This window comes from Saccopteryx leptura, chromosome 5, assembly GCF_036850995.1.
Source record: "Saccopteryx leptura isolate mSacLep1 chromosome 5, mSacLep1_pri_phased_curated, whole genome shotgun sequence".
Classification (NCBI taxonomy): domain Eukaryota; kingdom Metazoa; phylum Chordata; class Mammalia; order Chiroptera; family Emballonuridae; genus Saccopteryx; species Saccopteryx leptura.
In genome coordinates this window covers 28,233,933-28,258,191 of record NC_089507.1, presented here as the reverse complement: position 1 = coordinate 28,258,191, position 24,259 = coordinate 28,233,933, and the positions used below count along the sequence as shown (strand labels likewise).

General features: G+C 40.6%; 1 protein-coding gene across 2 annotated transcripts in view; it reads left to right on the top strand.

The window, feature by feature from the left end:
* RFC1 (replication factor C subunit 1) overlaps positions 1-24,259 on the top strand; it is a 79,474-nt gene that overhangs the window by 33,918 nt on the left and 21,297 nt on the right. For both annotated transcript variants that reach the window (XM_066386169.1, XM_066386171.1), the window contains exons 5-13: positions 2,398-2,630; positions 4,578-4,655; positions 11,249-11,326; positions 13,249-13,336; positions 14,190-14,473; positions 16,769-16,876; positions 19,244-19,423; positions 20,560-20,664; positions 23,629-24,028. In XM_066386169.1, the coding sequence (XP_066242266.1) occupies positions 2,398-2,630; positions 4,578-4,655; positions 11,249-11,326; positions 13,249-13,336; positions 14,190-14,473; positions 16,769-16,876; positions 19,244-19,423; positions 20,560-20,664; positions 23,629-24,028 (1,554 nt within the window). The remainder of the gene's footprint in view (positions 1-2,397; positions 2,631-4,577; positions 4,656-11,248; positions 11,327-13,248; positions 13,337-14,189; positions 14,474-16,768; positions 16,877-19,243; positions 19,424-20,559; positions 20,665-23,628; positions 24,029-24,259) is intronic.

The window sequence follows — 24,259 nt, the reverse complement described above, 5'->3', positions numbered from 1 at the left end:
GGGGGCTATGTGTGCATTTTTGCTTAGTACAATGAGACACATGCTTGAAGTTTCATGTAGAACACTTCCATGTTTTTTCCTTGGAAATCCATGTTTAATTATATTTCACTCAGAAATTATGAAAACATTTATAAAATTATGTCTGTGTTTAGGTATTGTATAATATTAAGATCTATAGCTTGTGAAGACATTGTTAAATTTAAATTAATGGATTCTAAGCCAACATTTTAGAGACTGGCTCTGTTACTCTCCACTGCTGTAAAGAGATCTCTAGTTGAGAAGGCTCATGAAAAGAAGCTCCCTTTCAGGAGTGGCATTTATACCTATAGTGTTAAGACTAACCTAATAGAATAAAGTGGTACATTTCTGGGTATTTTGCCAGCCAGCTTAATTTTGCTGTTTCATAAGGTGTTTTGTGGTTTTTTTTTTAGTTTTCAAATTTGGGTTTAATTGAAAAAAAATTTTTAATTGATTTTAGAGAGAGGGAGAGAGAGAGAGATGAGGGGGAGGAGAAGAAGGGAAACATTGATTTCCACTTATTTATGCCATCACTGGTTGATACTTACATGTGCCCTGACCCGGGATCAAACCAACAATCTTGGCATATAGGGACGATGCTCTAACCAGCTGAGATACCCAGGTAGGACCTGAGCTTAATTTTTAATGACTGCATGAATCCATTTTATGGCTAGACCGCAATTTATGTAGCATTTCCCTGGTTTTGATGATTTCACTTATATTTTTCATGTTCTTAATAATGCAATGGATATATTTGTATATAAATATGTGTTAGCACCTCTGATTATTTCCAAGAATTACTATTCTAAAGGTTATGAGCTTATTTAAGGAATGTGGAAAATCGTGTCCATGTATTGAATATGAGGTAGAACTAGTTGACTAAACATATGCATTATAAAGAATGGAGCATGTAGCTTAGTGCTCCCTAGTGATAACAATTATTAATAGTAATTAGATAAAAAGGTACCATGAAGTCTCTGATTCTAGTGACAGATAAGTAGAGATGCTGATAAATAATGAAAGAAGTAAGCAATGAAAAGTAGAGAGGGAGAAGCAAAAACCAGGCCATTTATGTCTCAGAAAGCTGAGGGGTCAGGGAGTTTCTACGAGATAGTCAATTTATTGTAAAATATTAGATTTTAGGTTAAAAAAGAAAAAGAAATTTAATATAGCTTAATCAAGTCTAGGGGTTTCAAATAGACAGATCATAAATAATAAAACCTCTTTGGGTTTCTATAACATAGTAATTCATTGAGAAACAGAAAGGAGTTTCAGATCACATTCTCAGTGTGTACTAAGACCATTATGGGTGATTCGTGTGGCTGTTGTACTGATATGGAATGTGATAAATAAGTCCCCTAGCCTTTGCAAAGCCATCTGAATCAGACATCTTTTCCACTTCTGGCATAGGTGGAGAAGGACTGGTTGTCAGGCAGGGAGAGCATATATATTAGTGACTGAACCTGGTCTGCCAACTCTTGTTAACATAGGATTGAACTGAAATCTGGAAGTATATCAAGCCTCGGATGTGCTTGGAAAGATTTGTGAATAATTCCTTTGCTCTCCCCCTGAGCTCCTGCTTTTCCAGGTTAAGCTGAAATTCTGGATTTTTATCTTTGAGTTTTTCAAATTTATTTTGTTCCCATCTCCCCACCACCCTCCCCATAGCAGCCATCACCTTGCTCTTTGTATTTATGGGTATGAATGCGTTTTTAATTAAGCTTGAAGGTAGACTGACTATAGCTGAAGATAAGTAAAACAGTGCTTTAATGAAAGTCTTTTGGTTGCAGGTTAAGGATGGTTATTGAAGCCTTTGGAGGGTGGGCTGAGGTATAAGTTGTAGGAAAAGTAGGCTTGTAGGGAACTATGGGCACCTTCAAGAGATACCTAGTACACTTGCTTTTTAAACAGTGGATTCCTTTTTAGCTTTAGTAAGAGTTTTGCTTTATAAAGTTTATAGTTTCATTTTAATATAAATGTAAAAATTAGAAAGTAGGGCTACATCCTTTTTGATTTTCTTACATATTTTAGGTCCTTCCATGTCTGAGATGACAGCCATCTAGGAGTAGCAAGCTGGTACGTAAGGCCCTTAGCAAATGCTGTGGTTGGGTGTGGGAGCGCTTAAGAGGAAGTAAGACCCACTCCTATGTGGCATTGTGCAACAAATTATGAAGTGGACCCTCCTACCCCTATAGTGACCTAGACTTCACCGTTACCTTTGAGATTTTTCTTTTTATTGGATTTGTTATTAGGCCAAAGCAAAAGGTGTTTTTTCCTTGTGAATTGCTGAACCAAAGAAAAAAAGCTGATTGAAGTGGTTGCTTGATATAATTGGAATTGATGTTTTATCAAATGATATTTGGTTATATTCCATTTAAGATGAAGAAGATGACTTTATATGTAAGAAGGCAGCCTCTAAATCAAAAGAGAATGGAGGATCTACAAATAGTTATCTTGGAACATCAAACATGAAAAAGAATGAAGAAAACACTAAGATCAAGAATAAGCCTTTATCACCAATAAAACTTACCCCCACATCAGTTCTTGATTATTTTGGAAGTGGAAGTGTCCAAAGATCAGATAAGAAGATGGTGGCAAGCAAAAGAAAAGAGGTGAGCATTCTGTATGCAAGTAGGAATGTTCAGGAATATTCATTCGTTGTTAACAATTAGAGGAGAAATTTGGATGTTATAATAGATCAATATATTTTATTGATGAAAAATTTCCTGTGATCATCAATAAAATTTATTGCCATCATTTTAGAGGATGAGGAAGTTAGACTATTTAATTTTCTATATTTGAAAATGGGAAAAGTTTTTTATTTTTATTTTTTATTTTTTTGTATTTTTCTGAAGTTGGAAACGGGGAGGCAGTCAGACTCCCACATGCGCCCGACCGGGATCCACCCGGCACGCCCACCAGGGGGCGATGCTCTGCCCATCTGGGGTGTTGCTCTGTTGCAACCAGAGCCATTCTAGAGCCTGAGGCAGAGGCCACAGAGCCATCCTCAGCGCCCGGGCCAACTTTGCTCTAATGGAGCCTTGGCTGCAGGAGGGGAAGAGAGAGACAGAGGAAGGAGAGGGGGAGGGGTGGAGAAGCAGATGAATGCTACTCCTGTGTGCCCTGGCTGGGAATTGAACCCGGGACTTCTGCACGCCAGGCTGACACTCTACCAGTGAGCCAACTGGCCAGGGCAGAAAAGTTTTTTTAAGTGAGAGGAGGGAAGATAGACTCCTGCATGTGCCCTGATGGGGATCCCATGCACCCTGACCGGTCCATCCAGCAACTCATCTTGGGCCAATGCTTGAGTAAAGTGAGCTATTTTTAGTGCCAAAGGCTGAGTTTGAACCAGTCAAGCTATCCTCAGCACCTGGGACTGATGCTTGAACCAGCCAAGCCACTGGCTGTGGGAGGGAAATGGAGAGAAGGGGGAGGGAGAGAGGAAGAGAAGCAGATGGTTGCTTCTCCTGTGTTCCCTGAAAAGGAATTGAACCCGGGATGTCCATATGCTGGGCCCAAACTCTATCCACTGAGCCAACCGGCCAGGGCCTGGAAAAGATTATTTAAATTGTAAGAAAGGCCCTGGCCAGTTGGCTCAGCATGTGGAAGTCTCTGGTTTGATTCCCGGTCAGGGCACACAGGAGAAGCGCCCATCTACTTCTCCACCCTTCCCCCTCTCCTTCCTCTCTGTCTCTCTCTTCCCCTCCAGCAGCCAAGGCTCCATTGGAGCAAAGTTGGCCCGGGCGCTGAGGATGGCTCCATGGCCTCTGCCTCAGGCGCTAGAATGACTCTGGCCACAATGGAGCAAGGTTCCATCGCCCCCTGGCGGGCATGCCGGGTGGATCCCAGTTGGGTGCGTGCGCGAGTCTGACTGCCTCCCTCCTTCTAACTTTGGGGAAAAAAAAAATAATTGTAAGAAAAAATTTTAATTCTTAGCATTTAAATTGAATATTGTACTCAGAATATAAACTCATTTTACTGTTGACCGCAACCAGGCAAAATTAGACAATAAATTTGTTCCCAAATGAGGTTATAAGTTAGTAACTTTGCTATACCTTTGAAATTTTCTACTTTGGCTGATGTTGGCTTCACGTTTTTCTAGAAATTTAGCAAACAGAAGTACAGATAAATTATAGTGAGAGTAGTTCCCTGCCACACACAAGCTGCCAAATGGTGTGTGTGTGTTGATATCCTCCATAGAACAGTGTAATCATTCTTACATATTGGTTTGCAGTGTTCTACTTCTCAAACCAAGGCTTTAGTCTAACAGTGTTTTTTATTTTTATTTTTTTCATGTGTGTTTGTCGGGGTTACTTTCTTGAATATTTCAATAGAATAAGAGAGAACCATCTTTCTACAAAATATTTGCTCATTAGGAAATTGAATGTGGTCACTGAGTAGTCATGGACATGACTTTCTGGTTGGTGTGCATTGGGACTGACTTATTACTGATGCACTTAACTCTCACTGGTGTATTTAATTAGCTACAGTCAAGAAAAAGGACCTTATTTTTAACTTAAGGTTTATGCTGATCTTGCTTGATTTTCTTTGAAATATAGCCTTCACAAAATGCAAATGATTCCAGAATAAATGATGAAGCCATTGCCAGCCAGTTGCAGCTGGATGAAGATGCAGAGGTATTGCTGTTTTGTTTAGATGTCAATAACTTGAGGTTCTGACTTGTTATTTAATCTACCCAGGCAAATAATCAAGATTGTTTTAGGCTAATTTTGGATTCAGCCTCATTTTTAAGAGTTATATGCAAAATAAGTTAAAATCTAATTTATAAAAGTAAATTTATATAAAATAAATAATAAGAGAAGGGAATGATTATTTATTTAGAATTTATTATTAAACTTTTTTGAATGGAAGCCTCCTTGAGTATAGTTAAAATAATTTAATTTGGTCACATCTCTTTTCTTTAATTAGTATGGATATGCTGATCCCTAAATGTGTTTACAATTCAGAGTGTTCTTTTGAGTGGAAAGCTGTATAGTCACTCAGTAAGTATTTGTTGAGTGCTTACTGAGTGGATGGCACACTTCCAGGTGATAGGGATACTGCAGTTAAAAAAAATTATGTCAGATTGTAAGTGCTATAAAGAAACTAAAGGGATAGTTTTGGGATGATCAGTAGGTTATGAGGTTTTTTTTGTTTTTTTTTTTTGTTTTTTTTTTGTGGCAGAGACAGGGAGGGTTAGAGAGAGGGGCAGACAGACAAGGAAGGGAGAGAGATGAGAAACATCAATTCTTCGTTGTGGCACCTTAGTTGTTCACTGATTGATTTCTCACACGTGTCTTGACCAGGGGGCTACAGCAGACCGAGTGATCCTTTGCTCGAGCCAGTGACCTTGAGCTTCAAGCTAGTGAGCCTTGCTCAAACCAGATGAGCCTGCGCTCAAGCTGGCGACTCGGGGTCTCGAACCTGGGTCTTCCACATCCCAGTTCGACACTATCCACTGTGCCACCATCTGGTCAGGCAGAGTATTTTATTTTTTTAAATAAACACCTTTATTACATAGGCCAGGATAGGAGGGAAGAGGATTTATTTGCTCTGGGCCTTGATTTTCCAGAGAACTCGAGCTCCTTGCCCCCTAGCACATAGCTGTCTGCTTGGCCACATGAGCCTGGTCTTGAAGGATGTGCACAAGAAGATGGCCCTGCTGGGACTGCTCCTCCAGGACAGCGATGTTCAGCTGGTGCGCCACAAGAATTTTTAAACGTAAAACATGCACTACCTGACTATCAGGGGCACTCACCTCTTTTCCCCTAGATTGTCAAACAAAAAAATGACCATAGCCAGCACAATAGTTGCCGTTCACTGTGAATGAATGAAAGTTATATCTGTTTTTTAAAATCTTGTCAGATTGGCCACCGAATTTTAGTAATTAGTTTATGTGTGCCATGAGATGAAAAGGTTGAAAATCACTGCTCTAGAAGGCTGCTGGTTTTGGTATTCTTTTCCTTTTATCATATTTTTTCTGCATTTTCTCTGATCATTTTTGAAAATCACTTCCACGTTAGAAGTCAGCTTCGCCCCCTTCTTGTGGCCCCAGGGTAGCGCCTAGTGGGACTCGTACCTCTGCAGGAGCGTGTGCTGCTGTCAGTGAGCACGATGCAGTTCTTTACTAGGGTCGTGGTGGGGACCAGTTTGTTGTTGGATGTACTGCAAACAATGTCAGTAATCCTTGCTCTGCGTGTGTAGTACTCCAGGCCCCAGAGAAGCGGCCCACTTCCATCCTCTCGGCCCACTACTTCTTGCTGCCTCCCTGCACACGGACTGTGTGTGTGTGGCCAGGGCCGTTCTTAGTGTTGGCTGCAGATGTCCCAGCTCATACTTTTACTTCTTGTGGAAGGGCTTTCTCTTGCCCCAGTCTTGAGACGCTTCTGCCAGTTGTCCTGAGAGATGCTCATGGATGGCCCGGCTGGAAAGAGCATGCATATTCTATTTTAAGTAGAGGCGTCAGGATGGTTCCCCTGAGGAGGTGATATTGGGGCTCAAAATGAAGTGTGATAATGGTGAGCCATGCGACTGGCTACCTGGAGGAAGATTTTCTCTAAACAGAGAGAAGAGTAAGTGCAAGAATCCTGAGGTAGAAGAGTTTGAGTTTGATGAGTTTGAGATATAGCCAGCAGCAGAGTCATGACAGGTGTATAGTACCTACCAAAAGGACATGGAATGGCAACTGCTTTGGATTTTAGTTTCTTGAGATTAGAAGCTGTTGGAGTGTTGAATAGATAAGTGATGTGAATTGATAGACTTTGTTTTTTAAGAGGAAGGAAGGCAGACAGACAGACAGACTCCCACATGTACCCTGACTGGGATCCACCCAGCAAGCCCCCTACCAGGTGATACTCTGCCCTTCTGGGGCCACTGCTCTGTTACTAGGGCAACCCAGCTATTTTAGCGCCTGAGGCGAGGCATGGAGCCATTCTCAGTGCCTGGGGCCAGCTTGCTTGAACCATTTGAGCCTTGGCTGCAGGAAGGGGAGAGAGAGAGAGAGAGAAAGAGAAAGAGAGAGAGGGGAAAAGAGAGAGGGGAAGGGGAGGGTGGAGAAGCAGATGGTTGCTTCTCCTGTGTGCCTTGGTCAGGAATTGAACCTGGGACTTCTATATGCTGGGCTTACGCTCTACCGCTGAGCCAACTAGTCAGGGCTGAATTGACAGATCTTAAAAGAAAATTATTCTGGCTGCTGTGAGGCTAATACCCCGTGGTGGGGCAAGAGCAAAAGATGAGTTTGGGTGCTGTGTTAGTAGGGTGGTAGGTAAGAGATGATGTTGGCTTGCGCCAGGGTGGTAATGGAAGGTAGTGAGAAGTGGTTGTAATCTGTGCTTTGAAGGTGCAACCTTCAATTTGTTGCTGCTAGATTGAATGTAAGATATGATAGAAAAAGAGAATTCAAAAATAGAGTCCACATTTTTTGGCTTGAGCAACTGAACATTTACTAAGACTGGTGGTACATTAGTACATAGAAATCAAGAATTCTGTTTTGGACCTGGCCAGTTGGCTCAGCGGTGGAGCGTTGGCCTGGCGTGTGGAAGTCCTAGGTTTGATTTCTGGCCAGGGCACACAAGGAGAACCACCCATCTGCCTCTTCACCCTTCTTCCTCTCCTTCCTCTCTATCTCTCTCTTCTCCTCCTACAGACAAGGCTCCATTGGAGCAAAGTTGGCCCCGGCACTGAGGATGGCTCCATGACCTCTGCCTCAGGCACTTGAATGGCTCCGGTTGCAGAGGAGCAATGAATGGCCAGATGGGCACATCATTGCCCCCTGGTGGGCATGCCGGGTGGATCCCAGTCGGGCGCATGCAGGAGTCTGTCTATCTGCCACCCTCTGCTTCTCACTTCAGGGGAGGGGGGGAGAATTCTGTTTTGGACATGTTAAATTTGAGATACCTAAGAGGCTTCCACATGGAGCTGCAGAATAGGTGGTTGGATAGTGGAATCTGAAGCTCAGGGGTGAGGTCTCAGCTGAAGGTGCATAATTTGGGAATCACTAGCATTAAAACCTGTGTAACTGAATGAGATCATAGTGAGAGGAACTTAGTTTTAGTATCACTTTCTCATATTCCCTAAACTATATTAGAAACTCCTTCTACATACTCTGTCATACCCCATCATAGTTCCTAGTAATATTTGTTATAATTGCTATTTAAGTGTCTTTCTATATGTAGGCCCTGTGAACTGCATGCACCAGGGCTCTTAATTGACTTATTCAACTATTTTGCCATTATTGTTCATTTTAGTGCTTGACATATTATTGTGGGAGAACAGCGTTCCAGTCTTCTGGAATATATCTTATTTTGCATTTTAGTGATATGACAGCTTAGTTTGTGTTTTCAAAAACTTTGTTATTACTTGTAGTACACTGAATTACATAAATTACAAAGCAGGTATCCACATAATTCAAGAAAACACAAATGGCCTGGGTGAACTTGTGAAGTAATTTTTTGGGACCTGAATTTTTACCTGTCCCAAATACTGGAGGCTTATCTGATTCTCTCCAAATCAGGTTTGGTACTGTGTATCACAATTCCTTAATTTCACATTCTGTTAGAATCTTGTTTGGGTAATTTATTAGTCTGATGAAGAATTTTTAGGGTGTTAGTAACTGATGATATCTTTCCTAATTATTCCTTTAAGTTCCTTTTTTCATCTTCTTTTCTCCTTACTTTCAACTCTTTGTTTATTCCTTTAGTTAAGCATATGTCCAGTATTTAAATCAGTAAGTCAGTATGTAGACAGTATGTTAAACACCATCTGTTGTGCTAAATACGCTATTAAAATATAGAAATTTGATCACATGATGCCATAATCACCAATAAAGAATTTTTGATGGAAGTATTTAAATTTTTTCTGTCATCTAAATCCTCTAGGACAGCGGTTCTCAACCTGTGGGTTGCGACCCCGGCGGGGTCGCCTAAAGCCATCGGAAAATACATAATGCATATCAGGTATTTACATTTCGAATCATAACTGTAGCAAAATTACAGTTATGAAGTAGCCACCAAAATTATTTTTTGGTTTGGGGTCACCGCAACATGAGGAACTGTATATTGCGGGGTCACGGCATTAGAAAGGTTGAGAACCACTGCTCTAGGACCCTTTGTGCTAGAAGCATACTACATAGTGTGAAATTTTGGAAAAATGGTATAGGGTTCAACCAGAAATCTTGCAGGGCCACTAGAAGTTCATAATTTAAAGGACTTTTTAATGATGAGGATTTTCATATTCTTTTTAGCAGTTGTATGTGTCGGTCAGTTATGGTAATGAAATATTAGACAACAGAATATATTGATATGCATCTCACTGGCTTATGTTCTGCCTAGCTTGGTTTAGTTGATTTGTTAACAATAAAAGGCTTGGTTACTGTATTCTCAGACTTATGCCAATTTTCAAGCCTTTTTACGATTGGGTGTATATATATATATATATATATTTTTTTTTTTTTTTTTTTTTTTTTTTTTTTTTTGTATTTTTCTGAAGCTGGAAACGGAGAGACGCCCGACCGGGATCCACCCAGCACGCCCACCAGGGGGCGATGCTCTGCCCCTCCGGGGCGTCACTTTGTTGCGACCAGAGCCACTCCAGCGCCTGGGGCAGAGGCCAAGGAGCCATCCCCAGTACCCGGGCCATCTTTGCTCCAATGGAGCCTCGCTGCGGGAGGGGAAGAGAGACAGAGAGGAAGGAGAGGGGGAGGGGTGGAGAAGCAGATGGGCGCTTCTCCTGTGTGCCCTGGCTGGGAATCGAACCCAGGACTCCTGCACGCCAGGCCGACGCTCTACCACTGAGCCAACCGGCCAGGGCCGATTGGGTAGATTTTGAGGTCCTTCTGTTTGTTTGAGTAATACAGGGATCCCTTTGTTTGATAATACATTAGGCCTTTTTAGCAGAGGGCATACAACCATGTAGTTTTTAATGAGAAGCGTATTCTGCTGCCCATTCTTTTTTTTTTTTTTTTTTTTTACAGGGACAGAGAGGGAGTCAGAGAGAGGGATAGGAACAGACAGGAATGGAGAGAGATGAGAAGCATCAATCATCAGTTTTTCATTGTGACACCTTAGTTGTTCATTGATTGCTTCCTCATATGTGCCTTGACTGTGGGCCTTCAGCAGATCAAGTAACCCCTTGCTCAAGCCAGCGACCTTGGGTCCAAAGCTGGTGAGCTTTTTGCTCAAACCAGATGAGCCCGCGCTCAAGCTGGTGACCTTGGGGTCTCGAACCTGGGTCCTCCACATCCCAGTCCGACGCTCTATCCACTGCACCACCACCTGGTCAGGCACTGCCCATTCTTTTCTAGGAGAGCAAGGTTAACTAGAATGTCTGTGTGCTATCATTAGCATATTAGAAAACTTCTGATAAGATGACAAATTTTCAAAAATCAGAACAGATATGTTTGAATCAGTAATTGAACATAGGAGTTTGATGATATAAATGATAGTTATATTTGTATATATCTTTCTATTGTGTGAAAAAAATATGATTTTCTTGATTTCTCAGATTCTTTTTTTTTTCTATGTCTTTCAAACTATTGTTTTTCTATTTGGATAAGATCCTTTTTAGAACTTTTCCTAGAATTTAAAAGAAGTAGAAGTAAGAGATGTATAAGTGTTGCATTAGGACCATTAAGAAAAAAACTGGCCTGACCAGATGGTGGCATAGTGGATAGAGTGTTGGACTGGGATGCAGAGGACCCAGGTTCAAGACTCTGAAGTCACTGGCTTGAGTGTGGGATCATAGACATGACCCCATGGTTGCTGGCTTGAGTAAGGGGTCACTGGCTTAACTGTAGACCCCTGGTCAAGGCACATATGAGAAAGCAATCATGAACAACTAAGTTGCCACAACGAAGAATTGATGCTTCTCATCTCTTTCCATTCCTATCTGTCCCTATCTGTCCTATCTGTCTCTTGTCTCTGTTTCTCTGTCTTGCTTGCTAAAAAAAATAAAAAGAAAAAATTGTAGATTTCAAACTTTATAAGTGAGAAATAGGGCCTTAAAAATGCTCAATTTACCTATCATACAAAACTAGATATATTTGCTCTGAAATCTAATATGGCTTAGTGAAACAAACCTGTGATACCTAACTGTTAATATTAAGTGGAAAAATGTCCTAGTTACTTTCTGGAAAATGTTTTCCTGTTTCCTTGTATATATCATGAATCAAACATTTAAGAACTTTGATTTACAAAAAGAAAATACAACAACTCAGTGTTGACACATTTTACAGCTGGAGAGACAACTGCACGAAGACGAGGAGTTTGCCAGAACGTTGGCCATGCTGGATGAAGAACCTAAAAGCAAGAAGGTGCCGTTTTACCGGGCTGTCTGCACTCTGAGTACACAAGGCAGATCAGTGTTCCCTTCATAGCTGTCTGTGTGCTCGGAGCTTGGAGATGCAACCTTGTGTAACTCCTCTAGGAAGAAGCTAAATTGTTTGAATTATAAAATGTTTATGGGGAAGCTCATTGAGAAACTTACTCTTCCTAAAGGAAAGTGGACAGAGCCAAAGCCAACCAGAGCCCTGCTTCACAGAACAATGAATTGCAACTTTTGCTTACTGTCTGTCAGAAAGGGGGTCTTATATGGACTTATTCAGAGAAAAATGCTTATAAACATTTCTGTGGAACCTAACGTTTAATAACTAATATATACTAACCTTTTGGGAAGCGCAATTTTGCCCTTTGTAATTATATAATTAACTTTAAGATCTGAATCAAGACATACTCAAATGATGCTAATGATGAGTGTATTTTTGGGACTTTTTAAAAGCATCAAGATTTTTAAAAGTACTTGATTATTAAAAATATTAGACCTATTTTGAATCCCAATCTGTTAATCGTGTCAGTTTCAGTATCTGACTATTTAAAGGATTTCACAGCAGTCAGATATAAGACAGTAGTGGGTGGTGGAGACTTTGTCAGTTGAAAAACTTCATCTAAAGGCATTCAAATGATAATTATTAAAAACAAAATACTGTGACTCACCCCAATTTGTGACCTGTTTGTAAAAAGGGAGTTCTGAGGGAGCAGTCAAGAGACTGGTTCTTTTGAGAAAGCATCTCTTGGTTTTTTTGACTTTTAGATTGTTTTCAGTTTAGTCTTTTGGGTTCAGATTTTAGCCTCCTAATGCTAACACTTTGCAAATTGAGATGAAGGAAGCAGAAACAAGGCTTCCATTTCCAGACTCACAGCTTAGGAGGAATTAGGATACTTTTTAAATTTTTTTTAAAATTTTTATTTTTCAGAGACAGAGAGTCAGAGAGAGGGATAGACAGGGACAGACAGACAGGAATGGAGAGATGAGAAGCATCAATCATTAATTTTTCGTTGCGTGTTGCAACACCTTAGCTGTTCATTGATTGCTTTCTCATATGTGCCTTGACTGCGGGCCTTCAGCAGACCGAGTAACCCCTTACTCGAGCCAGCGACCTTGGGTCCAAGCTGGTGAGCTTTTGCTCAAACCAGATGAGCCCGCGCTCAAGCTGGCGACCTCAGGGTCTCGAACCTGGGTCCTCCGCATCCCAGTCCGACACTATCCACTGTGCCACGGCCTGGTCAGGCAGGATACTTTCTTTATAGAATGCATTTCTTATACCATTTTCATCTGTAAAATTAAAAGTAATAAAACATGCTTCATTTGCCCCAGAAATTTTGTGGATGAATGAATATTTGTTTTATTGTCCTTCTACTTTGGATAATGGCCCTTAATCTTTTTTTTTTTTTTTTTTTTTTCATTTCTGAAGCTGGAAACGGGGAGAGACAGTCAGACAGACTCCCGCAAGCGCCTGACCGGGATCCACCCGGCACGCCCACCAGGGGTGATGCTCTGCCCACCAGGGGGCGATGCTCTGCCCATCCTGGGCGTCGCCATATTGCGACCAGAGCCACTCTAGCGCCTGAGGCAGAGGCCAAGGAGCCATCCCCAGCGCCCGGGCCATCTTTGCTCCAATGGAGCCTTGGCTGCGGGAGGGGAAGAGAGAGACAGAGAGGAAAGCGCGGCGGAGGGGTGGAGAAGCAAATGGGCGCTTCTCCTGTGTGCCCTGGCCGGGAATCGAACCCGGGTCCTCCGCACGCTAGGCCGACGCTCTACCGCTGAGCCAACCGGCCAGGGAATGGCCCTTAATCTTAAAATTAAAACTTATATTAAAAACTTTGGTCAATTTTAACAAATATTTTGTAATAGTTTTTTTATCATTTGTCACATTTGACACTTTTAAAATTTTCTTAGGCTCTAAAGGACCCAGAAGAGAGAGAAACATTTTCATCTGTCCAAGGCAATTTAAATAAAGCAGAAAAACATAAATATCATCGTAAAGGTAATACTAGCAGAAAAAAAAGCTAGAACATTTATCTTTATAGAAGAAAAGATATTGTAACCTTATTTAAACATCCTATTTAGTAATTTTCTTATATTCTTAGGTAGATATGATTTTATAGGAATATTGGAGCACGTTTTACTTAGATACTTGGAAAGCTATTGAGATATTAGTTTGTGCAGAATGCCTATCCGTTTAATGATCATCATGAGAAATGTTTTACAGCTCTTGACTGTATGTTAAAGTGTAGTGTAATATGGGGACTTCACCATATGCAGAGAGAGAGCTAGATGTTGCAGGCTCACAGAGTTGATGATAGTTGTCCAGGTCATCGGAAGCTCTCTTGCTGGTTGTCTGTAGGTTTTACTTTTTTGAGGTCCTGCTATTTAACCATCTGCTAGTATAGATGGTCTTACTCCTCCAAGTAAATCAGTTTATATAATAACTTTTAGCCTTGAAATCTCAGGATTTGTGGCTTTCAGATTAAATTACAAATAGTTTTTATGTGACATGTTCTGGTCAGTAAGTTTTCTCTGTAAATTTCAGATCATTGAAGATTATCTGTGGAATAGAGTCCATGTTCTGAGATGTAGTTTATCATATTATTTCAATTAATGAGTAATTTATACCTAAAAAACAGAGAGGTCCTTTAATTTGAACTGGTTATACAAAGAAGTAATATACAAATGTTTAATTTTTAAAAATAAATGTGCTGTATAAAGAGTTAAAATCCTAATGTAAACATGAAATCAGCTATGACGTGCTACTAAGATTACCCAGTTGAAAAATGAAGAACATAATCTGTTATTGGGCATCATTTTCCAAAAATAACAATAATCTTTTGTCTACCTAGTAAAAACAGAACAATTCCTGGATGAAAGAAAGAACTGCAGTCCTAGGAAGCAAGCTAAATGTGAAAGTTCAAAAGAGTCTCAGCAACGTTCCAAGTCATCAGCTCACAAAACAGGAGAAACTTCTCCTAAAGCTAGCTCCAAGCTGACACTTCTGAAAAAAAAGGAAGAGAGTTCTCCTAAAGAAACAGAGCCCATGGCCTTGAAAAGAAAAGAAAACGCCATTGAGTTGAAAGGAGAGACGAAAAGTCCTAAGAAAACCAAAAGTTCTCCTGCTAAAAAAGAGGTAGAAATTTTCTAAAAGTGTTATCATGTTGAAGCTACATGTTATTCTGGGTTTGATGATTTTCCAGGTTTGTTTCTGACTTTATAAATCATTATAGTACTTTTAAGAGACCGTCTTATTTGGATGCTTTTGCAGAACAAAGGTTATAAATACAGCAAAGTTAGCCAGTATTTGTTGAGGTCATTGTGTATCAGACACTGTGCTAAAATCTATGGCATCTCATGTAATCTTCACAACAGCCCTGTGAGATACTTATTTTTATTCAACTTTTAAAGATGAGTAAACAGGCTGAAAGTGTTTAAGTAACTTTTACAAGATTATCCAGCTGGTACGTGACACAGCCAGCTTTGAATTTAGGTCTTCTGAGGCCAAAAAAAGCAGTTACCATGACATGAAGTCTGGAGCCAGTTTCAGATCCTCCGCTGCCACTGAGCAGATGGGTGACTTCGGCCTGGTTGCTGCCCCCCTTTGCTTTGGTTTCCTCATTGTTAAATAGGGGTAATAACAAGTTAGAAGTAAAACCGCTAGAACAATGCCTGGCCCGTAAGTGCTATACAAGTTTTTGTTATTATTGAAATAATTATTTGTGTTCTGAATGTACTCCTTTTTGTTCTTGTATAGCAGTGTTGAGAGACAAATCATTTTCAAAGGAAAAAATAGTGAAATAAATGCAAAATGGTTTTCAGAAGTTTTCTATGTTTTCGTATATTTTGAAAAGTGGGTGGTTTCTTAGAATCCCCAATATGAAACTCCCTTAGATTCATAATGAGAAATACAATTTGTCCAGCCTTCTAGGCACCTAGACTCAAAAGCAGATATTGTTTATTTTAACTGCTCATTACCATTAATTTTTTAGTGCAGAACAGTGAAATGGTGATGATTTTAAGCTTATTTTGTTTGTGGTCATTGCTCATAAATGCAGTTAAGGGAACAATGAACTTATTAGTCAGAAATTTCTTCATTGAATGCTTACCTGGTGGGTGAATGTTTTTCTTCAGGCACTATAAACATGTTCAGTGTACAGAGGCTTGTCTGTTTTTATTAAAGGAGAAGAAATCTTAAAGTGATAGTTATTCTTTACTGTATTTTTCAAAGTTGGAACAGAAACAACTCAGATCTTTTACTTAAGCAATTTTGAGAATGTCTTTAATAAACTCAATCAAGGTCAAATAATTTTGACTTTATAAAAGTTATTTTATAAAGTGTTTTAATTCGGTATTATCTTTTTCATAGAATTAATATTATAAATGAATAATTTTCCCATTTTGATATGCATTGGGCTTTCCTGTGCAGTTTGTTAAAATATGATTTCCCAGGGCATGTGGTCTGGGCTGGTGTATTTTAATAAGCTTCTTAGATGATATGAATGCACACCAACATTTGAGAACCACTGTTAAAATGTAGAGTTAGGGTCTACGACCAACTTAAAATGGCTTATTTAACTTATAACCAAAGAAGCTTACTTACTTTGTTTATTTAAATCATTTCTATTGAAGTAATATTTCTGTCTACTCTCAAAGGTATTTGAGGTGGCTTACAAGTTAAAGATAATATTAAATAAGAAGTAGAAAAAACATTATTTTGTAGTGGTTTTTGAATCAGAATTATCTAGGATATTTTCCCCATAAATATACACGCCTTAGGCATACTTCATATCTCTGAATCAGAAACTTTGAGTAGACTGTAGGGATACATACATCGTTAGAAAAATGTCCCCAGGATTTTCTTACATACGCAGTGTCAGATCTCCTGAAATGGGAGGTGAGGCCTGGAAGGGAGAGTGGTGACATGGAGAACGTGTCTGCTTTTTGGAGTAAAACTTCCTCCTTGTTTGAGGCAACTGCTTATATGAAGCCATCAATTCTCAGACTGTCGTGTTTATCCCCGGGATGTAGAGCCATTTAGATTGTTTTAGCGGAGTGCAAAGCCATAGGATAATACTATAGGATATCTTCTTGTGCAGTCAAGTTTACACGGATTTATTGTAAAATAGAATTTAAAATTCACATGCATCTTTGAGATTAAATACACTGTTTTGATTTTTTGGCTTGGGGCTGGCAACTTGGTGTATGCACCTCATCTGTCCTGCTATGTGTGCCTTTAGAGAGAGTGGAAAGGTTTGACGGGGTTGCTGCTGGGGTGTTTATAAGCCAGGTGTGTGTAAATTGGGTAACTAAAAATTTTAATTTCAGGACCAAACACAGAAGTGACTTAATGTTCACTTACTAATGTATATTTTTAATTTTATATGAATTTTGGATGACTTTGTTAAAGTTCTTTTCCTTGTTCTTAAAGTCTGTAAGTCCTGAAGACTCTGAAAAGAGACGCACTAATTATCAAGCTTACCGAAGTTTCTTAAATCGAGAAGGTCCCAAAGCTCTGGGCTCCAAAGAAATCCCAAAGGTGAGAGTGCTTAGAAGGCATGCCTTCCTGTCAGGGTCTGTGGCCAGTGATCCCTGTATGTATTCACTGTGTTTACAGTAGCAGAGAGTAATTAAAATGAATAGAAAAGCTAGTTACCATAGTTACTTACTAGAATAAAGCTTGCTACATTAAAGTCACATTATGAGTCACTGCTTGAAACTTAGAAAATTCTTCCTTTAACTGCGTGCAGCCCAGTAGGACTGGGCTTGGAGGCATACAGCAGTTACAAGACTGCCTTTCTGGTACTTATGCTCTAACTCAGGAAGAGGCCTTAACTAAATTATTTACTTATAATTGTGATATATTTGCCAGTCTGGCCTCTTGTACAAGGTTTATGAAGGCCCCTGCTTGAGAGCACCTCAGGCAGGGTGGTGTCCTTGGGGGATAGTCCAGTTCAGTGAAGGCGAGTTCATGGGGCAACGCTGGAGAAGAGGCTGAGGATGCTGAGTGGGTTGCTGGTCCCGGTGAGAGTTCCAGGGTGGAGGAGCTCGTAGGGAGGCTGGGAGTCCTGAGATTGGATAGGTAATACACTCAGAGATGATGGGGGGGGGGGGCTGCGTGTCTAGTTTTACAAGGTTATTTTGAATTTGTTGAGAAGTGTTTAAGTACCTATGTTTACAAGATCGTTTTAAAAACTTTTATATTGACTTTATTGGGGTAACATTGGTTAATAAAATTTTATAAGTTTCAGGGATACAATTCTATAATACATCATCTTTATATTGTATTGTGTGTTCACTACCCCAAGTCAAGTTTCACAAGATCATTTTAATCATAGAATCATAGGGTTTGAAGGATCTTGAGATGTTGTTAGTCAAAACTTTTCTCTCCAGGCCCATTCAGAGCAAACCCCCCCCCCCCCCCATAAGATTCTTCACCTGGATGGTGAAGGATTAAACTTGTATTGTGCTAGTCTTTGAATTTTTTTTTTTTTTTTTGACAAAGGCAGAGAGTCAGAGAAAAGGGTAGATAGGGACAGACAGACAGGAAGGGGGAGAGATGAGAAGCATCAATTCTTTGTTGCAACACCTTAGTTGTTCATTGACTGCTTTCTCATATGTGCCTTGACTAGGGGGCTACAGCAGATCAAGTGACCCCTTGCTCAAGCCAGTGACCTCAGGCTCAAGCCAGTGACCTTGGGTTTCAAATTGGTGACCTTTGGGCTCAAGCCAGCAACCATGGAGTCATGTCTATGATCCCATCCTCAAGCCAGTGACCCTGCGCTCAAGCTGGTGTGTCCATGCTCAAGCCGGTGATCTTGGGGTTTCAAACCTGGGTCCTCCGCATCCCAGTCCGGGGCTCTATCCACTGTGCCACCACCTGGTCAGGCTATTCTTTGAATTTTGTTTAACTTCTTTTCAAGCCTTTTTTAAGCCTGTGTTGATCTGAATTTTCTATTCAGAGTCAGTCGTATGTAACTTGGGATGATTTGCATAATTTTAATTTTGCTTGGTTATATCTTTATTGAACCATTGCAAAAATAAAAAATATGCCAGTGGATTAAGTGGTGCAGTGGATTGAGTATTGGACTGGGACGCAGAGGACCCAGGTTTGAAACCCCAGGTTGCCGGCTTGAGCAAGAGGTCACTTGGTCTGCTGTAGGCCCATGGTCAAGGCACATATGAGAAAGCAGTCAGTGAACAACTAAGGAGACTAAGGTGCCACAACGAAAAATTGATGCTTCTCATCTCTCCCTTCCTGTCTGTCTCTCTCTATCCCTCTCTCTCTGTCACACACACAAAAAAGTCTATAACTGTACGCAGTTACAGCTAAGATTAAATGTCTCTTCCATTCAGTTCACTTTGGTTAATGTTTTTAATATTATCAAGTTATCTTTCCAGCCAAGAGATAATGTGATCTCGCCTTTAAGTTATGTACAGGTTCTTAGCTTTATTATCATAGAATAAATAGCTGGAGAGAAGGACAGGAGCTCAAATTTGTTTAACTTTTGAGAATTGAAGTTTTTATTTCTAAACAATAGCAAGAGTTCCTGTGGTTGGATTTTTATCTGCTTGTTTGTTTAGTTATACAAGTTCACTAGTAGTTTAAATATTAAAAATAATATAAAACTAGTATGAATAATTTTAATAAGCTTTACTAACTGTATTGAATGTATATTTTTTCATTGCTGGTTTTATAAGTTTATTAAATGTTAGCTACCTAAGAATTTCTCAAGATTTAATTTCAGGTTTGCTTAGTTGCTATAAATTTCTAGCAAATTTTTCCATGCTGAGATTATTTATGATGTCAAACGAGAAAAATCAGCTTCCTACAGTTTTGATGCCAAGTATTTCTTTGGAAAGCTACCATGTAATTTCCTCTCTGCTTTCACATTTTGGTTTTCAGGGAGCTGAAAATTGCTTGGAAGGCCTTATATTTGTAATCACAGGAGTGTTGGAGTCCATTGAAAGAGATGAAGCCAAGTCCCTAATTGAACGTTATGGAGGAAAAGTAACTGGAAATGTCAGCAAGAAAACAAACTACCTTGTCATGGGTCGTGATAGTGGACAGTCCAAGAGTGATAAGGTGGGTGCTGCGTGCTCTCAGCACAGTGAAACAGCCGGCTTGTTCTGGCAGGCTCTGGATGTGACCATTTGTGGTAATGCCCTTTACACTGAGTTAAGAGAAGAAAACAGAAAAGTAATTTCTTCCCTGTGTTATTTCTTCTCCATGAAAGTGTTATTGGCCTTGATCCCAGAATTTTGGTTTTCCAACTGAAGGCATAGTTCCTGTTTATGTGACTTTTTCAGTGTAGTATTCTAATTTCAATCTCTTTTTTGAAGATAGAAGCAAATGCAGTTTTCTTTTTTCTTGCATATGCCGCATAAGTTCTTTTATTGGAACTTTGTAAATAGGATTGTGTTTAGCTCCAAGTAATAGAATACTGGCCTTTGTTCCAACCAACAGCTACTCATTTCCTTCTGTGACAGGAATTCCGGAGGTAGGCCGCTGCTGGGTGGTTCGACAGCTCAGTGCTTAGCGCGGCTAGTTCCATTTCTACCTCTTTGTCCTCGTCTTGCTAACTTAGACTTGGTGCACGTCGCCCTGTGTTGTAGGATGCCCACAGCTTTAGGCAGTGAGTTCACATTCAAGGCAGGAGAAAGGGAGCAGTGGCCAGACGCTGTGTCAGCTGTGGCCGGCCTTACAAGAGTTTTCTCAGAAACCCCTCATACAGTTCCACTGAAGTCCAGTTGGCCAGAGCTCTCCTATCGTGCAGTGCTGTAGACAGGCTGGGCGGAAGAGGACTGTGTGGTTGCCTGAGCCCTTCTGTGATTTGTCACGTGGAGATGGACACATTGGAGTTCTGTTAGCGGGGAAGGAAGTGGGGGAAATGTCAGTGAGTGAAGCTGATCCTGGGAGACGGGCGAGGGGCTGGACGTAGGCCCTAGTGGCTGCCCGTTCCGGGTAGAGGAAAGGGAAGCGATCCAGGAAAGTGGTGATGTGACACCTCAGGTACAACTTCTCAGGGATGTAGCTGTCATTTTCTTTCTTTCTAATGGTACTTTTTCATGAATATGGTTTTAAAAAAATATTTTGGTATTATATAATTTACAAATGTGGTTTTTCACTTATTAAGAGGCCTGAGAATCTTATTTCTTTTTTAAATAGAGAGCAATGGTTAGAATATGGGTTTTTTAATGGTTTGCATTTTTAATCTATAGGCAGCAGCCTTGGGGACAAAAATTATTGATGAGGATGGCCTATTGGATCTGATTCGAACTATGCCAGGCAAGAAGTCCAAATATGAAATAGCAGTTGAAGCTGAGGTTTGTATAACGTGAACTTAAGTTGGTTTATAGAAACTTCCTGTTTTATAGACATTGCTTGGGTGACAAAGGCCTGTTTGAAAGATTTAACTTCCCCTTCTACTGCAAATGAGCACACCTTATTTCCTTTGGAGCAGGTGGACTCTGCTTCAGGGTGGGGTGTCTTGGTGCATTCCTTACCTTTCTGAAAGCAGGAGGAGAGAGGACAGCGGATTGCACTTACCAGATCTCCTTATTTTCCATAGTCTTGCAGTGACTGTGCAGAGATTATTGCTTAAGAGTTCTTTAAAGGATATATTATAGGTGTCAGTATGATATATTTATTTTCAGTTAGAACTGTATTATGACTTCTTTAGTTGTGACAGAAACCCAGCCTATATGAGCTTTAGCAAAAGGGGGAAATGTCGGCTTCCATAACGGAACTCTGGCAGGGGTCCGGTGTAGGGGTTACTGGTCTGGAGGCTGTAGTGTTTTCAGGACCCTTTCAGTTTCTGTCTCTGCTTCTCTAAGGATAGCCCCATTTATTCCCAGATCCTCAAGTCTTTTCCAAGTGCTGCCAGTAGCCCAAGTTTAATGTCCCCAGCTTTTAATGTTACCAAGTGGCAAGGTGGTCTGTCATTTATTCTAGGTAGTAAAATCTTGGGAATGATTTGTATTGGCCCTTCACCCAGTGTTACCTAATACTAACAACTTAACATAGCACAGTTATCAAAACCAGGAAATTAGTATTGGTACCATACTGCAAATTAAGCTACACATGCTAGTCAAATTCTCATTTCCCCCATTGTCTTATTTTATATTCTAGGATCTGTACTACATTTAGTTTTTTTGTCTTAGTCTCCTCTAATCTGTGACTGTTCTTTTATCATTCCTGGAGGAGCCATTCTATAAACAATTTGGATTTCTTTGATGTTACGATTAGCTTGAGGTTATGCATTTTTGGCAAGAATAGCACAGAAGTGCATCATTATCAGATGCACATGATGTGGTGGTATCTTTTTTATTTTTTTTATCCTTTTTAAAAAAATTTATTCATTTTTAGAGATGAGAGAGAGAGACAAAGAGAGAGAGAGAGAGGAGAGAGAGACAGAGAGAGAGAAGGGGGGAGGAGCTGGAAGTATCAACTCCCATATGTGCCTGGACCAGGCAAGCCCAGGGTTTCGAACCGGTGACCTCAGCATTTTCAAGTTTACACTTTATCCACTTTGCCACCACAGGTCAGGCCTTTTTTTTATCTTTGACAGAGACAGAGAGTGAGGGACAGATAGGGACGGACAGACAGGAAGGGAGAGAGATGAGAAGCATCAATTCTTCATTGCAGCTCCTTAGTTGTTCATTGATTAATTTCTCTTATGTGCCTTGACAAGGGGGGGAGGCTACAGCAGGGCAAGTGACCCTTTGCTCAAGCCAGCGACCTTTGGGCTCAAGCCAGTGACCATAGGGTCATGTCTATGGTTCCACACTCAAGCCAGCAACCTCATGCTCAAGGTGGGTGAGACTGTTCTCAAGGCAACCTTGGGTTTTGAACTAGGGTCCTCTGCGTCCCAGTCTGACGCTCTATCCACTGCGCCTACTGCCTAGTCAGGCCCTGTGGTGGTATCTTTTATTGTCGGTGAAAATAATCTTGATTACTTGGTTAAGTCAGTGTTTGTGTGGTTTCTCCACTAGTAAAATGACTGTTTCCGCTTTGTATTGATAAATGTATTGGGAGATACTTTAAGACTATGCTAATATCTTGTTTTTCCTCATTCACCCACTAATTTACTCATTGGTAAAGAGACACCATTTCTTCTTTTTTAAATTTTATTTTTCACACCACAGAATTTATTATTTGGATATTATTCACACACCACAAAATTCACCCTTGTATATGTATCAGTGGCTCTTAGTATATTTATGAAATTCTGTGACCATTTCCACAATCTAATCCACAGCATTTCCATCACCCCCTGAAGAAACCCTGCACCCATTAGCAGTCAGTCTTTTTATCCACCCCTGGCAACCACCACTCTACTCTCTGTGTCTTTGGGTTCGCCTGTCCTGGACATTTCATTTGAGAGAATCATGCACTGTGTAGCCCTCTGTGAGTGGCTTCTTTCCGCTGGTGCGATGTCCTCATGGTTCACCTATGCGGAAGCATGTCCTACCACCACACTCCTTTTCATGGGTGTTAATACTCCATGGTGTGGATACACCACGTTTTCTTTATCTGGTCATCAGTTGGCAGGTATACGGGTTATTTCCATTTGGGGGTATAATATAAAGTAATACGTGTATAATGTAATGCTGCTGTGAACATTCGTGTACAGGTTTTTGTGGAGGGTTTCAATATTAGTTTCAGGTGTTTGGCGTAGTGGTTAGACATTTAAATAACTTAGAGAGTGACCCCCCAGTAAGTCTCACTGCCACCTGACACCATATACAGTTATTTGGAGACATTAACTTTTAACTGTGTAGTTAGAAAACAAACAAACATCTAACCCTTTACCTTGCTTTTTCAAACTGATATTGGATTATTTAAAAAAATTGTGTTTCACTTTTAAAAATTGCATTTAAGTGCTTTTTAGTGTGTTTGTTGTTAATTTTTATGTTTGGAAGGTGATGATTTCCACAAACAGCAGGAACCATTGGGAAAGGACAGCCAGCTTGGGTAGCTTACTCGGATTTCTCAGATTGCCCTTGAGAGGGGTGTTTTTCAGCCGCTGGTCCAAGACCAGTGCCCAGGAATTTGTGTCGGTCCACAAAGAGTTAATTGTCCTGGTGTTGTATGAAGATTATAGATGCAGTGATCTTGGTTGAAGTTATATATGCTCAGAGTAATTTCTGCCTTAGCGGTCCCCGAACTGTTTTCACTGGTCCCCAAGTGTAAAAGGGTCGAAACCACTGCTGTAGAGTACATCTAACAGGATAGAAATTCTTTATCTTACCCCGTTTCTTTTTTTCCTCACTTTTCCAATTTTTAAGATGAATAAAGAAAAGTCCAAATTGAAGAGAACACCCCAAAAAAATGACCGAGGAAAAAGAAAAAGTAGTCCAATTAAGAAGGAATCAGAATCCAAAAAGTGCAGACAGACTCCCAGAAAGGACAGCCGTGCGAAGTCAGTGACAGAGGAAGCACGTGTGTTTCAGAGCGGCCCACCCTTCAGGGAGCAGGAGGCCGAGGAGACAGGCGGGGACGGCCCGGCCAGGCGCTGGGCCCGTGATGGCACTGACGACAAAGGGGCACATTTGCTCTGGGTGGATAAGTACAAGCCAACCTCGCTCAAGACCATTATCGGACAGCAAGGTGACCAGAGCTGTGCCAACAAACTCCTACGCTGGCTCCAAAACTGGCATAAGAGTCCCCTCGAAGACAAGAAACACGGTGATTGTACAGCTTCATTCCTTTGTGTGTCTGTCACCATGTCATTGCTCCTTTGCCCGTATGTGAGGAAGGCTAATAGTTGGTTCATTCGTCTCTCAGCAAGCCTTTATTGACAGCCAGCTCTGAGCCCAGGTGCTGTTCTAGACCCGAGAGGTGCTGGTGTGACTAGAACACAGCCCCCTCAAGGAGCTCACAGTGGTGGAGACACATGAACCAGCAATTAAAATGTAA